This window comes from Giraffa tippelskirchi, chromosome 5 (genome assembly GCF_054371585.1).
Source record: "Giraffa tippelskirchi isolate mGirTip1 chromosome 5, T2T-mGirTip1v1.2.pri, whole genome shotgun sequence".
Taxonomy (NCBI): Eukaryota; Metazoa; Chordata; class Mammalia; order Artiodactyla; family Giraffidae; genus Giraffa; species Giraffa tippelskirchi.
In genome coordinates, this window is record NC_137279.1 from 152,930,316 (window position 1) to 152,947,220 (window position 16,905).

Here is a 16,905-nt window from a genome sequence, read left to right on the forward strand (position 1 = left end):
AAATGTAATAGTTTGTAGCTGCTGATGCTGCTAAGTCGCTTCAGTCGTGTCCAACTCTGTGCGACCCTATAGACGCCAGCTCACCAGGCTCCCCCATCCCTGGGATTCTCCAGGCAAGAATACTGGAGTGCCATTTCCTTCTCTAATGCATGAAAGTGAAAAGTGAAAGTGAAGTCGCTCAGTTGTGTCCGACTCTTAGCGACCCCATGGACTGCAGCCTACCAGGCTCCTCCATCCATGGGATTCTCCAGGCAAGAACACTGGAGTGGGGTGCCATTGCCTTCTCCAATAGTTTGTATCTACCAACCCCAAACTCCTAGTTCATTCCTCTCCCTCCCTCCCCCTTGGCAACCACAAGTCTGTTCTCTATCGATAAATCTGTTTTGTAGATAGACTCATTAGTGCCATATTTTAGATTCCACATATAAATGATAGCATATGGTATTTGTCTCTTTTTATTTCACTTAGTACGATCATCTCTAGTTGCATCCTATAAATATTTTCTTTGTTTCCTTGGGTTTGTCTACACACCAGGTTTCAAAGGCATCAGCGGACCTCATGTCCTACTGTGAGGAACATGCCAGGAATGACCCTCTGCTGATGGGGATACCAACTTCAGAAAACCCCTTCAAGGATAAGAAGACCTGCACCATCTTATAGAGGAGTAGTAAAGCAGATCCTCCCTTCTTCTCAACAAAGCAAATGATGAGCAGCTCCTTGAAAAGATTTACCTTCAGCTTATTTGGTAACCACTGCTAATAACTAAAATGCTCTTAACTTGGAATTATGGACTCTGAAGTCTTTACTTTCCAAGTTTTCCTTTCTCTAAAATGCCTTTTACTGAATTAATACAGAATAATAATCTTGTTTTCCATTTGTTAACTACGGTGTCTTATTAGTTACTGCTGAAGGAAAGTTGGTCTGGTCTTTAAAAAGAAAACAAATATATCAGTGATCCAGTTAAAACCTAAATTACCTAAGCAGTCATCTAGATTAAAATGCCAAGGATAACTGGTCCTAAAATTTTTGTCTTAGTCTATTCTTAATAGAGTTGTGCCAATCTGTACAGTATATGTGGGTGAGAAGTGTTTTGTGTATATATATGTGTGTGTGTTTGTATATACACATCTCAAAGCTTATTTCCCAATTAAAATGTCTCTGCCTCCATACTATCAGTTCAATTCCAGAAGTTATACCTTTATCTCAAGCTGTGTGTAGGTAGAATTAAATTCTTTTCTTGTAGTTATTGTACAAAAAGAACACCCTACAGCCTGTATTCATCGTAATTGAGTAATGAAGTCATCTCTCTCCTCTTGAAACCGTGCTGACCTGCCAATCAAAATTTTTAAACTGAACTAAAAGCCCTTTTATATATCCCTTTCACCAAGGGATTTCAGGTTTCAGTGATCCTGAGTCTATCTAGGAAAGGGGAGGAGGCCCTTGGGGGCACCCTGGGCAGCTGTGCCCCAGGGTTCATGGTCTCTGGATCGGGGGTGGACACCTGAAATTCCTACTCTAACAATGGGAGCTAGACAGAGCGGCCGTGAGCCCGGCCAAGAGAGGAGCAGGAATGCATGAAAACCAGCTGCTCTTTGTGGCCTAACTTTGTGATTTAGCTCGCTTTCTCTGCCTTCCCTCTTACCTTTCCTCTGCAGCCAGATTATGTCTTCAGAGTTAATGTCCGCCTCCCCAGCCCCAAGTGGGTAGATCATGGTGGGAAAGAAACGTACAATGTAAAGGTATCGGACACGTAAGCTCTTTTCAAGTATCTGCAGCATCTGCGTCATCCCTACCTGGTCCTCACACCATCAGAGTGGCTTGGTTCACTACTTGGGCTCACAGTTCCTTGATTTTCCTCTGGGCCTGGATATTGCTGCCACACACGCCTAGAATGGCTAGTGAGGATCCCCAAAGAAGGTTGTCTCCTGTGGCAGAGGGCATATTGTAAAGAGGAGGAGAGGGTATTTCTAAACACTTATTTATGGGCCCAAACCATGCACCAGACCTTTGATATTTTAAATTCAGCTTCCATTCATTGAAAATTACTAATGAAAAGTTAAAAGTGTTCTCAAAAAGTATTCAACCCCAAGAAGGAATTATTTACAATGATTTTCCCTAGTTCTGTACAGTCTTGCCCTGCAGTGCAAGCCCATTTTTAAATCTAACACCTGAGCTTTGAGTATTATGTTAATTGTGGGTGAACAAATAACAGTACTGTTTTCAGACTGCTCGAATCTATTCCGTATTTCTGCAAGTCACCTATCCAGCATTGTGAACTGCCCTCACTCTTCCAGGATCATGTGGAAATCATGCCACCGCCCTTACCTTCTTGTCTTCTACACTTGGTTCTGCAAAGGGCCCAGTTTCCAAGTATATTATAGGCACCTGTTGGTGGAGAAAGGTTTTTCCTTTCAAAAGGTGAAATTTGAAATGTACATCAAGACAACTTTACATGTACTGCTTCACTTAATGAGACATTCTTTTTTTTTTAATAAGTGTATTTTTCTACTGATAGTTTCAGAACACTAATCTTATTTTCACTCTGATTTTTATCATGTTTCTTTAAATATTTAAATAATGTAGCTTGTTACAAAGTATTTTCATGACATTACTTTTATTATACTGTTATATACACATTTTTGGTAGCAAGCATAGTTTAGTCTTTAGTACTAAAATATGTTCTTTTCCCTATCAGAAAACAAGTATGGTTTGCTACATATTTGTTAATATGCTTGTAGTGGTAAGGAATGGACTTGAGGTCCCAGGAGATGTTTTTTTATTTTTGCTAGCCAAATATCATAAAGGCTACAAGTATGAACATCATATAACTTACTAACCAGGTGTAGGGCATGTTTAAGAAAAGTGATATCAAGTCTTTTGATGCTGGACCCAAGGGGGGAAAATTGTAGCTAAGTGTTGATTTACTTATTATGAGACGTCTATGTGAGAAAAATATAATATATGTATACATATATATGATATGCAGAAGTCACTTTTATTTATCAGGCTTTATTCTACTAGTAAAGCCACAGTTTAACTATTAGACAGCAGCTGGTTTATAATGATGGACAAATGCCCAGTGTGTGTTATTTTTTTCCAAACTACCACTATAATGATACAATCACTTATATACATGCAACATCCTGGCTTCATATCTATGAGGCTATTTAAATATGTTCACTATACTTTGTCTTTAATTCTGCTTCTACTAACAGTTATCTCTTTTTCCATTCTTGATTCTTCTTTAGTTCATCATTAATCTGTCCAATTGACGCCTCAGGACCATGGCAAGAATTTAATTACTCCAAAGTATTTTACAGACACTTTTTTTTTTTTTCTACAGAGAGAAACACTTTCTATACCACGTGGTTCACAAGCTGTAGGTTTTTTCTAAAAAGAATCAGGTTTTTACATTTCCTTATTATTAAAATGAAAAGTGCCATACTAACCCCTTAAAGCAAAGACCTAATTTGCTTTCTCTCTATTGGGACTATTTTTGTACTTTACTAATCGTTCAACTATCCAAAAAAAAAAAAAAGTTATACCAATGATTTAGTAATTTTGAGGCATAGGTTAGTTTAGGTAGTGGAAGATGTGCCAAACTTTCCCTCCATATGCCTTTGTCTCAATTTGCAACTAAGATAGTGCCATCTGAGTGATTACTCTGAATTTTAAGAGCTATATAGGCCTAAGAAGTGAATCACAGTACATGTCAGTCCTTTTTCAATAAATGTAATACCAGAGTGTGTTATGGCTGTATTGACATTTTATGGTAGATCTGTTAATAGGAAAAAACATTGAATTAAGTAGAGTTATCTGTATGTTAAAATAGAGCACTTACCTAGAGCTGGGTGTCCTGGATCGCTGTCTAGCCAATCCTGTGTTCCTGTGTTGTGTGACTTTGGACAAGGCACTCCATCTCTCTGAGCCTCCATTTCACCATCTGTAAAATAAGGGGCTTGAAGTAGCTGATGGCTGATACCCTCCTGTTCCGTCCAGTGGCCTACCCCTCTACTGGTCCTGCCAACATGTTGGTGCTATACGCTGCTTCAAATATAAAATCGGTTTGTCTATTGTGTGTGCTCATTTAATAGCTTATGAAAGGCCTTTTTGTTATATGGCTTTTTTTTCTAGTTTTATGAACTTGATTACTGTAATAAAGTCTTGTTTGTAGCCATGTAACTATAAACATATTCTCTTGATGTCTCAGTAAATTTGCATTTGATATATTAGTTGATGGGATTGTTGTTTTAGGATAGTGTCTGACTACTTATCTGTCCAGCATTTTATTAACCTAAATATTGTGATCGTTGTTTGGAAATCTGTTCTCTGGAAAGAATAAAAGCATTTACTTCACAGCTAATGTGTTTGCAGATTTGAAAAACAGTTTCATTAAAGCACCATTGCTCTCTTTACTGGATCTGCCTCATTGAATCTTCCTACCCATATTTTGCTCAATAAACTAACAGAAGACCAGTTCTCTCCCCCTTTTCCTGCACTCGTTCAGTTAACATTTTCTGAGCACCTGCTGAGAGCCAGGTATGGAACTAAAGCTCTAATTATACTCAGATGAATGAGGCTTACACTAGCCTGTGAGAAGCTCACAGTCTAGAACAAGATAGGAATGACTTGTATATAAACTAATAATAGTACCATGTGCAATGTGCCTGAACTCAGGGGAACAAAGTGCTGTGAGAGCCCAGAGGAAGGAGGGTTGCCTCTACCTCAACAAAGTCTTGACAAGGCTTCCAAGGGAGGTGGTGTTTGAACTAGGTCTTGAAAGATAAAGATAAACCCTGCAGTCTTGGGAGGGAATTGCAGGAGGAGGAGAAAAGTGAGCTCAAAGGTAGTGTGCAGAGCATCTCCCATACCCCTTACCCAGCCAGCAACAGGAAGAGGGTAAAAGTTGTCAAGGAGGAGTGGTGTAATGATTCACTATGTGTGGAAGGCTGTTTCCCATCCTGAGACCTGGCAATGACCATGGAAACAGATGATAACAAATGGAAAGGTCATCAGACCTGATGACTCATACTCACCAAGTGTTTGCTGAAGGTACCTTGCCTCCTGCCCAGTCCCTTCCTCCAGGGCTGGGATTCCCTCAGAGATGAAGGGAGGGACGACACCATCCAGAGAGCTGCCAGAAGGGAGAAGGCAGCCAGCAAGGTTATGGGCTGGGCAAGCCACAAAGATGTTCCCTGCTTCGGAAAACCAGCACTCACACACTCTCAAAGAGTCAGGGCAGAGATAGCCACTCAACCCTTTCTAGGAAAGTACTGAAGCATTTCGATACTACAGTCATGAAAAATAGGCAGCAACTGACCAGCATTTTCATGGTTCAAACCAAATTACCAGACGTTCCTGTGACTTGCCATGGAAGATGATTGTATTGGGAGGTGGTAGATGGGATTTAGGTAGGTCTTCCCTGATAACTCAGCAGGTAGAATCCACCTGCAATGCAGGAGACAGAGGAGATGCAGCTTCAATCCCTGGGTCAGGAAGATGCCCTGGAGGAGGAAACAGCAGCTCACTCCAGTATTCTTGCCTGGGTAACCCCATGGACAGAGGAGCCTGGTGGGCTACAGTCCATGGGGTCACAAGAGTCAGATATGACTGAGCAACTAAGAACACAACATGCATAGAGGAGAGAGGATGATGAAGTCAAAGTGAGAAGACTATGACAGATGAAATGGTACATGATCCAAATGGTATAAACAAGCCTGCTGGTAACGTGGGAGCTAAATGTGGAGATGCAGTTCATCTCCCAGCTCTCCTGGGCATGCGCTGTGGTCAGCTTCTCATTGGCAAGGGTCTGTTACATACATACATGTGGACACTCACCATAAGCCTTCATACTTGGAGCTAGGATATTTCTGCCTTTTCTGTGTCTAAATTTACAAACTTGGGGCTTACAACTCTGTGCAGAACCTACCCAACCATAAGCTCTAGCCACCGTTGCACAACCTGGCATGACTATTGCCTTTAGCTTGTTTTCAGAGCCTGGCCCTGCTTGCTTCTCAACCGCTTTACCACTGTGAGCAGCAAATAACCTTTGCCTTCAGATACTGCCCCAATTACTGTTCCTTTATCAGAGTCAATCACATCTATTAAAGGCCACTTAGCTATAGGACAGCCCTGGGCAAACATAGACAGTTGGTCTCAGGAACCTGCACCTCAGCTACTAATTTTTTAAGAAACCAATAATTTCTCTGCACTGGAAGAAAATGTCATCCAAATAAGTTCATCCTGAAATGCTATATGACTGTGCATCAGTCTGTAGAAGACTACTGGCACTGTAAAATAAAACTATGGAGAGAGAAACGCTTAGTACAAAGGAGCAGAAGTTGACCATAAAATTTTAAGTATATTGAGAATCTTACATATGAAGCATTTTTATACCCTATGAATCCTCCTAGAGAACCTATTCAATTATGAAAGCAAATAATTGTAATGGCTGAGCTATATGATGGTAAGGTCTTGATTTTGGAAGTTAAATCTGCAGCGGAGATACCTAGGTGTAAATTGCTATTTCTAGTCTCTAGATCCAATCATGCCCCCATCTTTACATACATACACACACACACACGCATGCACACACACACACACACCCCACTCACACACTGCTTAATGATAGAAGTGGGAGCTCCAGCCACAAAAAGACCTGCAATCTGGTCCTCAGATAGGACAACAACCAAGCGTCACCACAAGCACCCTGTAGATCTGTAAATTGATATGGGAGGGGGGGTGGCGGGCAGGCCTAAAGCAGTCACTCACCAAACAAGTTGTGATATAAAGTTTCCTTTTAAAACAGACAAATAAAAAGTAAGCCAATTTACATTTTAAAAAATGGTGTATAATAGCACAGCTCGTACTTGGACATGGCAAAAATGGTTAAGAAGCCTTACGGTATATCAGAAGGCAAGCATCCCTTTGAAGAGCTGTGCTCCAAGAATCACCCACATGCAGCAGATCCTTCCTACTTTTAACCTTGAGACATTTCCCCAAGGCCATTGCATTAGAATTACTTTGTTCTAGATAAACCACTGTAGCTCTGATATCAATGAAGTGCATATCAATATAGCTCATGCAACATCTGTTAATATTTACAGAAATTTGTGTGAGGCACTGGGGAAAGGAGGGACCCAACATTGACACAGGCTGGGCACTTTGCATGTACCCTCCCATTTAAGCCTCACAACAACTCTCAAAAGAAAAGTCGACTTTAACTCTGTCCTACAGATGGGGAACTGAGGCTCAGAGAAGTCAAACAAATTATGCAGGATCCTATAGCTAAGAAGGGCAGACCCTAATTCCATGCACCTAGCTCAGCTGGATTCTACAATCCATGGTCTGTCTTTATATTTGTAGAATGGTTTGAATGGGGTGAAGAGGGGAGAAAAAATAACTTTGGGAAATTTAAAACTCATCAAGTGAGAAATAGAACTACTGTATGATCCAGCAATTCTACTCCTGGGTTTACAAAAAAAAATGAAAAGACTAATTTGAAAAGATACATGCCACTGATGTTCATAGCAGCATTATTTATAATTGCTATGATATGGAAGCAACCTGTGTCCATTAAAGATAAATGGATAAAGAAGATGTGGTATATAAGTATATTCAATGGAATACGACTCAAGCATTAAAATGAATGAAATTTTGCCATTTGTAACAACACAGATGGATTGAGAGAGAGAAATACTGTATGATGTCACTAATATGAGGAATCTGAAACAAGTGAATATAAAAAAAATGAAACAGACTTACAGAGAACAAACTAGAGGTTACCAGAGGGGGGTGGGTTGGGGGGTATAATATAGGAGTTAGAGGATTAAGAGGTACAAGCTACTATGTATAATGTAAATAAGCTACAAGGACATATTGTACAGCATAGGGAATAGTCAGTATTTTATAATAACTATAAATGGAATATAACCTTGAAAATTGTGAATCACTATGTTGTATACCTGAAACGTAATACTGTACATCAACTCAGTAACAAAAAAATTTTTAAATAAAATTAAGTGAGTAAATTAGTTCCTTAGCAATCAAGAATGTAATGTATTTCTATGTAGTCCTTTAAAAACATCGGTAGCTTTCTATTGATATGGAAAGGTGTCCATGACATGTAGATGTCATTAAAGGAAACAAAGAAATTTGGGGGGAAAAAGAATGCAATGTATTGGACTTAAAATAATAAATAACACTAGACTCCAGATACTTAATATGGCCAGGTATTGCTTTCAGAAATTTTGCATCTCAATTCATTTGATTCTCACTACAAACCCATGAGGTCACCACTGTTATTAACCCTACTTTACACATGAGGTAATGGAAGTTCAGAGAGATCCAAAAGTGCATTCAATACACTTTTTTAGGGCTTCCCAGGTGACTCAGTGGCAAAGAATCCACCTGCCAGTGCAGGAGATACAGGTTGGATCCCTGGGGAAAGAACCTCTATAGGAGGAAATGGCAACTTGAAAAATCCCATGGAGAGAAGAGCCTGGTGGGCAATAGTCCATGGGGATGCAAAGAGTCAGACATGACTGAGCATGCATGCATATTTTTAAAAAACTGCATTTTTTCTTGAGTTGTGAGTATGAAGTAGAAAGAACAGGTCTTGGAAGCAGAAAATGTAGGCTGTAGTTGGATTGCCACTAATTTGCTGTGTAACCTTATTACTTTTATGATTTCTGGTCCTGTTTCAAAAAAAGAAAAAGAAAAAGGATTTTTTAAGAAGGATTCAGGCTAACTAATTGTTAACAGTTCTTCTAGTCTTAAATTTTATACAAATTTGGGGGAGGAAAGCAATTCATTTTGGGTCACCTTTTTTTAACATCTTCACCCCCAGTCATTTCACATTTTCTTTCTTGAATTGAAAACCAAGAGGAAAAGAACCAAAGTCTAGAGTATGGGGTCACTGAAGGGAATGTGGGTTTGCTGTGTATAATTATAGATATTTAAAAGATATTTAAAGGATCACTTCCCGATACTTCAGCTACTGACTCATCATCAGGACTGGAAAGAATTTTTAAGGAAAAATGAATTGTAGAAAGTTATTTTGTATATAAGCAATTAATAGAATTAAATGAGCAAATTTCTTCAAAGTATCAACAATGTCTCATGAGTTATAACTACGAAAGAAAAATAGCCCACTCAAACATTAAATGTGAGTAACAGAGCATTTAAAATTTGGTTTTTAGAAGAACAAAGAAGAATTCATTCATTCGTTGAGCTCCTACTAGGAGTATGGTAGCTCCTTCTAGCACTGTGCTAAGTATGTCCTAGAATAAACCCAGAAAAGACTAGGATCTCCCAAGATAGGGAGGGTAGGGGTGGAGGGTGGGTATTACTATGCAATGTGGTAAATGCTATTCTAAGAAGTGGCCCTGCCTGAGTGAGTCAAAAAAGGTTTCACGGGGGAGGCAGTGTATCAGCTGGGCCTTGAAGGATGAGTAGGAGTTTGCTAGTGAAGACTAAGGAAAGGATATTCTCAGCTGCTAAAACAGTGTGTACAAGCTAGATTCTAAAGAAGTCTGCGTATCAGACTTCTGTTACTTCTGGGTAACAGATCTCTGAGGCAGGACTACAGGGAGGATCAAGCTGATGAGGTTGGGAAAGAAGCTTGAGTCAAGTCATCAAAGGCAAGACTTTTCTACTGGTTACAAAGGCAAGGTAAGAGAGTTAGCAGAGTTGCTTAAGCAGGGTTTTGACATGTTAAGCTTTGTTTCCTTAAAGATAATTAGACTGAATAAAGAGAAAGAACTAGTGAAGAGAAACTGACAGTGGTTTTTTCTAAGCCCCCATTAGGATTTCATAATTCTTTTATTGACCTTTGTTCAACTCCTTCATTCCAAACCTTTATCACCCTACTCAAACTCTATTTAGCTCCTTCCATCAAGTAAATAATCCTGCCTTCCCCAACATAAAAAATGCTGGGGCCATTTGGCCCGAATTTTTAAAACTCCCTACCTTTCCACATCCAAATTTCTGCATCACACCCAAGCAAATAACTCCTATCAGGCTCACAGGTGAGAAGCAAGTCCACCAGCTACTCCTGGAGCCCCTTCTCCTCTTTTCTCCTTTCTCATCAAAATTTCCCCAGAGAGTGGTCCACCTTCCTGGCTTCTCTTCCCCACCTCCCGTCTTCTCAATTGACTGCAACATGGTTTTACTCACACCGACACAGTGAAACTGATTTCACCCAACGAAATGGACAGTGAACTCTTAATTTCCAAATTCCATGGAACCTTTCAGTTTCTGCTTTAGGGACTCCTCTGACAGTAAGAATTATTCTCTTCTGTAAACTAACCATTCTGCCCCTCCAGCTTCTGTGACACCAAGACTCTCGTTTCCCTTATCTGTCTCCTCTGTGTCTGCCTTCTAAAATCCCACCCTGAGTCCCAAGTTTCTATCCTTGGCTGACTGCTGCTCTTCTCACTTTATCCATTCTTCTTGGTGAGCTCATCTACTCTCACAGTTAGTATATGCTGAGGATTCTGAGATCAAAACATCCAGCCCAATTTTGTCCAAGCATCCAACTATTCTGCTGGACACTTCTAACAGGTAGTCGCACAAGTATTTGAAACATAATGCATCCAAGACTAAACCCATCTCCCCTCCAGAAACTTTAACTGACAGCCATATTATCTCTAAATTGCCTCAGCTGGAATCCTAGGAGGCATTCAAGAATTCCCCCTCATTCCTTACATCTGGTCACCCAGTCTCACCTATTTCATTTCCCAGATACTTCTAAAATCCATCTCTTATTTTCCTAACTTTAATTTCAGGCCTGTATCACCCCTTGACTGAACTGCAAAAGCATCCCATGTAGACTCCAGCCTCCATGGTTGCCCTGGTATTAGGATGGCCAACTCTTTCTGTTTACTTGGGACTGTCTCAGTTTTGACCCTGAAAATCTTGCCTCCAGGAAATCCCTTAGTCCCCACTCTTAGTTGCAAATAAAACTAAAACCCTATTTTTAACTGAAAATGAAATTACGCACATTACTGAAAATCCATGGGCCTCCCTTCAGGTAGAGCTGGATTCAGGAGCTCTGCTTACAAGATTTACCTCTGCCCTTTGCTTTTTTTAAACTTTTTGTTCTGTATTGGGGTATAGAAGATTAACAAAAAGTGTTGTGACAGTTTCAGGTGAACAGTGGAAGGACCCAGCCATACATAGACATGTATCCATTCTCCCCCAAACTTCCTTCCTATCCAGACTGCCACATAACACTGAGAAAAATCCACGTGCTATACAGTAGGTCTTTGATGGTTATCCATTTAAAATATAGCAGTTATGTTCACATCCTTCCCAAACTCCCCAACTATCCCTTCCTCCCATCCCTCCCTCTGGCAACCATAAGTTTGTTCTCCAAGTTTGCGAGTCTCTTTCTGTTTTTTAAGTAGGTTCATTTATATCAGCTCTTTTTAGATTCTGCATATAAGGGCTATCATACAATATTTCTCCTTCACTGTCTGATTTACTTCACTCAATATGACTGCCTTTTGCTCTTGAATAAACTTACTCTTCATGGCATGCAAGTGCCTGCCAGCAATCCTAGACTCATTGATCAGCTTGGCAGCCTGTAAAGAGATTCTCTACTCTGACAGAGAAGTCTCAGGAAGATTTCTGATTGGCCCAGCTGATGTCACAGGATCTATCCCCATCCCAGTCACCACGGCCAGGAAGATGACCCAGGCCTACCTTCCAAATCTCCTTTTGAGGCTGAGGTGAGGGGTGCTAACCAGAAAGAAGGTTCACAGAAAGGAGGAGGAGAAGGGGAGCAGGACAGACAAGAACAATGAACAGTTGTCCCTTTACATTATGCTCCCCTCCAATCCCATCACACTGATCCGGGTAATTGAATTCATCTGAGAAGAGTGAACCATAGACCACTGTTAGCCCATTTTACTCTTCCGAATAAAATCCTCATAGTCCCCTCATTGCCTATAGGGCAAAGTCATGCTCCTCAGAAGGACATACAAGGCTCTCTCTGAGCTGATCTCCGTCTACCTTTTTAGCCTACCTTTCTCCACTCCTTCCTTAACACTTAATCTTCTAGCAAACACCAGAGACTAAAAGTCCCTCGTGCACAGCATTTTTCTCCCCTGACTCGCTTTTAACCATGCTTCAGGGCTCAGGTCAAGCATCACCCTTTCTTGGAAGGCTTCCTCACCACCACCACCACCCTAAACACACATACAGCGCATGCCCAGACTTGCCAGGCCACCACACCACCTTGAAAATTCTTTGTCTGTCAGCTCCTACATAGACTGCAGGTCGAAACTGCACCACAATCTTTCTATAGCAAGTTCCAGCACAGAACTTGGCACACAGCATGCATTCAACCTTTGATTTTGAACAGAAACTGCTCTGCTTTGATAATCCTAATGAGTGATAAAGGACCAAATTAAGTTAATGGAAATGGAGAGGAGAAACTAGATTAGTGGAAATTAACATAATTTAATTGGATGATGTCTTTTCATATTCTCTTGTGTAGTTTACTGGGGGGAGGCGCGTTCTTTTTCACTGAAGTCACCCTCTAATTTGCAAACATAGAATAATGACACAAAATACATACATCACATACATACATAGGAAATTACTCACTGGTGGGAGATGTAGTCATCATTAGGGCACATATATTCAGTATCTCCAGGAACTGAGCCAAGTTCTCTCTGTGCATTGTTTTGCTTAATCCCCACAAACAAACCAATGATATAAGCCTTGTTTATTTTCCCATTTTCTGGGAGAAATCACTGAGGTTGAGAGAAGTTATACTACCTTTCACAAGTCCTAGCTGGGATCCAAGACCCAAGCTCAGGTCTTTCTGGCTATAAAAGCCTATTGTCTAATGTTTCCCTGGTGGCTCAGTGGTAAAGAATCTGCCTGTCAATGCAGAAGACACAGGTTTGATCCCTGGTCTGGGAAGATCACATGCAACCCAGGGCAACTAAGCCCATGCACCACAGCTATTGAGCCTGTGCTCTAGAGCCTATGAGCCACAATTACTGAAGCCTATGCACACCAGAGCCATGCTCCGCAACAAGAAGCCACTGCAATGAGAAGCCCGTGCATCTCATCTAGAAATTATCCCTCGCTCAACGCAACTAGGAAAAGCCCATGCAGTGCTCGCTTCGGCAGCACATATACTAAAATTGGAACGATACAGAGAAGATTAGCATGGCCCCTGCGCAAGGATGACACGCAAATTCGTGAAGCGTTCCATATTTTTAAAAAAAGATTCTTCTTCTTCAAAAAAAAAGAAAAAGCCCATGCACAGCAACAAAGAACCAGCATAGCCAAAAATAAATTTTTTTAAAAAGCCTATTGTTTTAACTGCTATATTCTTATTCTTGATCATTTGCCAGCTCTGTCCAGTTATACAAAGAAGCCCAAAATGAAATCAGAAGGCTCTTCTCCAGGTGAGCCTTTTATCAGAGTGATTATTTTGATACTGTGGTGATGTAATCAGGTGTTAACTGGTGATGGTAGGAAAGTTTGCTGCTTTTCTGCATAAGTTCTCAGACACTTATTTGTAGATGATATATTAGCATAAAATACCCAGGAACACAAAAGTCACCTCCCATGAGGAGGTTCTCAGATGAAAGACAACAATTCTTTGAATTCTGTCCTGTTTTTGTCCCCTTTAGTTTTCCTGGGGCTCTGTCCCACTTAGTGGATAAGTAAAAGATTAGATCCTTTAGTTTCAACCTCCCCTAGGCTAACCTGTGCTGTCTGGCTGGCCTTTAAGAGACAGTTTAGAGTAGAATTTTGATTTTCCCTTTCCTTGCCATGTAGTTTTAGAGAAGTCTCTTGACCCCTGAGCCTCAGGAGCTTTGGCAAGGAACCAAACGGATTAATAAATGTGAAAACACGTTATAAGCCAAAAAGTACTTAACAGATACAAGAAAAATAGGAACTCTACTCACTCCCCGAGCACCCTACCTTATGCCCGACGTAGAGCAGTCCTCTGTACAAGAGCTTGTCTTTACAATGCTGTCAACTTCTTGTCTTGTCCAAGTGCCCAGTACTGTGTCTGGTGCATAACAGGTCTGTTGTTCTCTCATTTCAAGGAAGCCCTAAGAGCCAACCTGTTCGTGGACCATCCCACCTTTTGTAGTTCTTTTGCTCAGTGCTCAGTTGTATATGACTCTTTGCAACTCCATGACTGTAGCCCACCAGGCTCCTCTGTCCGTGGAATTTTTCCAGGGAAAAATACCGAAGCAGGTTGCCATTTCTGACTCCAGGGGATCTTCCTGACCCAGGGATAGAACCTGTGTCTCCTGCATTGGTAGGCGGATTCTTGATAGAACCATATCACCTGGGAAGCCCTAGTTCTTTTAACTGGTACAGAACAAGAAACGAGTAAATTTTAATCTGTCCACAGGCAGCAAATTGTTCTGGTTATACCTCTTCCCTGAGAGTCTCTTCAATCTTTGCAGAGAAATCTGTATCCCTCAGCTCCTGGTGGGCTGACATCAGGGAGACTGGAAACTGATCCGGTGAAAGCTGCCCCTTCCCCTCGACCGAAATTTGTAAAGCATGATTCTACTGAGTTTCAGGTGGAAGAACTCCAAGAAAGCATGCAGTGTTTGTCAAACTGCTCTGATAATAAGAACTACCTGAAGTACTTGTTAAAAAAAATAAATTCTGAGCCTTTCCCAGCCCCATTTAATCTGAAGCTCTTGGGAAAGGGTCTTAGAGCTGTATTTTTAACATACAGCCCTAGGTCTTAATTGTTTATTGGAAAACGTCACAAATTCTGGAGGACAAATCCCTTATTTTTACATAGGAAGAATCTGAGCCCCAGAATGAGAGATATTTGTCATTGGGGGAGGGTGAGTGAAGGGTGGACCCCACACGCCTAAAAGGATTAGGAAGGGAAACCTAAGTGAGTCCAGGAGGCTTAAGTTGACAATAGACAAGGGCAAGGTCTGTAGCAAACTGGAAATCCTTGTCTAAAATGGAGGAGCCTCCCTCAGCTGCAGCCAATTGCTACCATGCAGACTGTGAGCCCACTGTTGCCACAAATAGCAGACTTCCAAGAGACAATAGAAACAAAGATTTTTCTAAGAAATTTCTTCATGTTTAAATGTTGACAACTTAAAAAAAAAATGTTTTTAAACATCATGTAGGCCAAATTTCTCTTGGCTACCAGTTTCCAGGGGCTTCCCTTGTGGCTGAGTGGTAAAAAACCCACCTGCCAATGTAGGGGACATGGGTTGGGAAGACCTCCTGGAGAAATGGCAACCCACTCCAGTATTCTCGCCTGGAAAATTTCACAAACAGAGGAGCCTGGTGGGCAACAGTCCATGGAGTTGCAAAGAGTCAGACATGACTGAGCACAAAAACAAAACAACAAATCCCTATGTGAGGGTTGTGGCTGTCCCAGAAACTCACCCCAAACATGCTTCAGATATACCCTCCAGAGCTACAGCTCCTCTACAGGAACAAGTGTCCCTTCGCCATCCCCTGGCCAGTCTGTTTATCCTTTGGGTCTCATTGGATCTTCCCAACCTTCCTGGCCCCCAGGAACACTTAGGCTTTGAACACAGCACATTGTCACTGATTGCTCTGCATCACAGGTGTCAGTCTTTTACACTAAATTGCACATATTCTTAAAGACAAAGACCTTGTTTTTATACTTTTGCAGCCCTGGGACTTAGTGCCCAGTGCATGACAGGCTTTCAGTAAATAGCATTAAAGAAGTGAATGTGTTGATATTGATTTCTTTATTTGATAATAAACTTTCTAAGGACAAGCACTACCTCTTAGAGGCTACCTCTGTCTATTCTCTGCAGCACCTAGCAGAATTATAATCAATATTCAATCAGTTAAGTAATTTGTGTGGTTTGCAAAATACGATGCTAACTTCTGATCAAAGAACTCACAACCTTTTTCTGCAAGTCATCCTCATGTGCCCTCCAGAAATTTCTACCCCTTGAATTCTCATAGCAGTTCTCTGTGTACTTCTGCTTTGGATTTTATCTGTTGATGTTTGTGTCTCATTACTTCAGTAGACTGGAAACTCTTTGAGGTCAGAGTAGGTTTCTGATTTTTTTTGTAGAGTTCAATATAACCAGCATAGCCCTTGCTCATAATAAGCACTCAAACAGGATGAGATGGTTGGATGGCATCATCGACTCAATGGACGTAAGTTTGAGCAAACTCCAGGAGATAGTGAAGGACAGGGAAGCCTGCCATGCTGCAGTACATGGGGTCGCAAAGAGTTGGACATGACTGAGTGACTGAACAACAACAAAATTCTTTCTTGGTGATCTTCATGAATACAACCTTTTTACACAGTTTCTTATGTTTAGTTGTGCTGTGTGCTAAGTCTCTTCAGTCATATACAACTCTGCAACTCTATAGACTGTAGTCTGCTAGGCTCCTCTGTCCATGGGATTTTTCAGGCAAGAATACTGGAGTGGGTTGCCACCCCCTTTTCCAGGGGATCTTCCTGACCCAGGAATTGAACCCGCATCTCCTGCATTGCAGGCAGATTCTTAACCGCTGAGCCACTGGGGGAATCCTGATGTTTATCTAAGGGTTGTTTAAAAGGAAAAAAAAAAAAGATTCAATTCAGTTTGAGGGGCATTGGCCTGGTGTTAAATCATGCCACTGAGAGTTTTATTCATTTAAAGGAAAAACATCTCACTGCTTGCAGCCTTCTACAAAATCTCGAAGAATAAAACTAAACCCATATAGTTGAAAATTGAGGAAACAATGATTTTATAAGGGTTATAGTTAGGCGTCTCAAAACATGCTTTGAAAATACTTCCAATTAACAATATACAAACAGCTCTTTCCTAGCCATGACACTTTCTTCATTTGGGAAATAAAATATGTATTATGGGAGATTACTTACCTTCATGAGTCCTTTCATTACAGAAATTTAAT

General features: G+C 40.9%; 1 protein-coding gene and 1 non-coding gene across 12 annotated transcripts in view; both read left to right on the plus strand.

Annotated features, from left to right (window-relative positions):
• GNG12 (G protein subunit gamma 12) overlaps positions 1 to 4,415 on the plus strand; it is a 147,068-nt gene extending 142,653 nt beyond the window's left edge. For all 11 annotated transcript variants that reach the window (XM_081490707.1, XM_081490700.1, XM_081490709.1 and 8 more), the window contains one exon: positions 535 to 4,415. In XM_081490707.1, coding sequence (XP_081346833.1) covers positions 535 to 660 — 126 coding nt within the window. In that variant the 3' untranslated portion in view covers positions 661 to 4,415. The remainder of the gene's footprint in view (positions 1 to 534) is intronic.
• Positions 4,416 to 13,130: 8,715 nt separating this feature from the next.
• Positions 13,131 to 13,237, plus strand: LOC145508010 (U6 spliceosomal RNA). The gene has a single exon (XR_014055280.1). It is a non-coding gene; the product is annotated as a U6 spliceosomal RNA (small nuclear RNA).
• Positions 13,238 to 16,905: the final 3,668 nt, after the last annotated feature.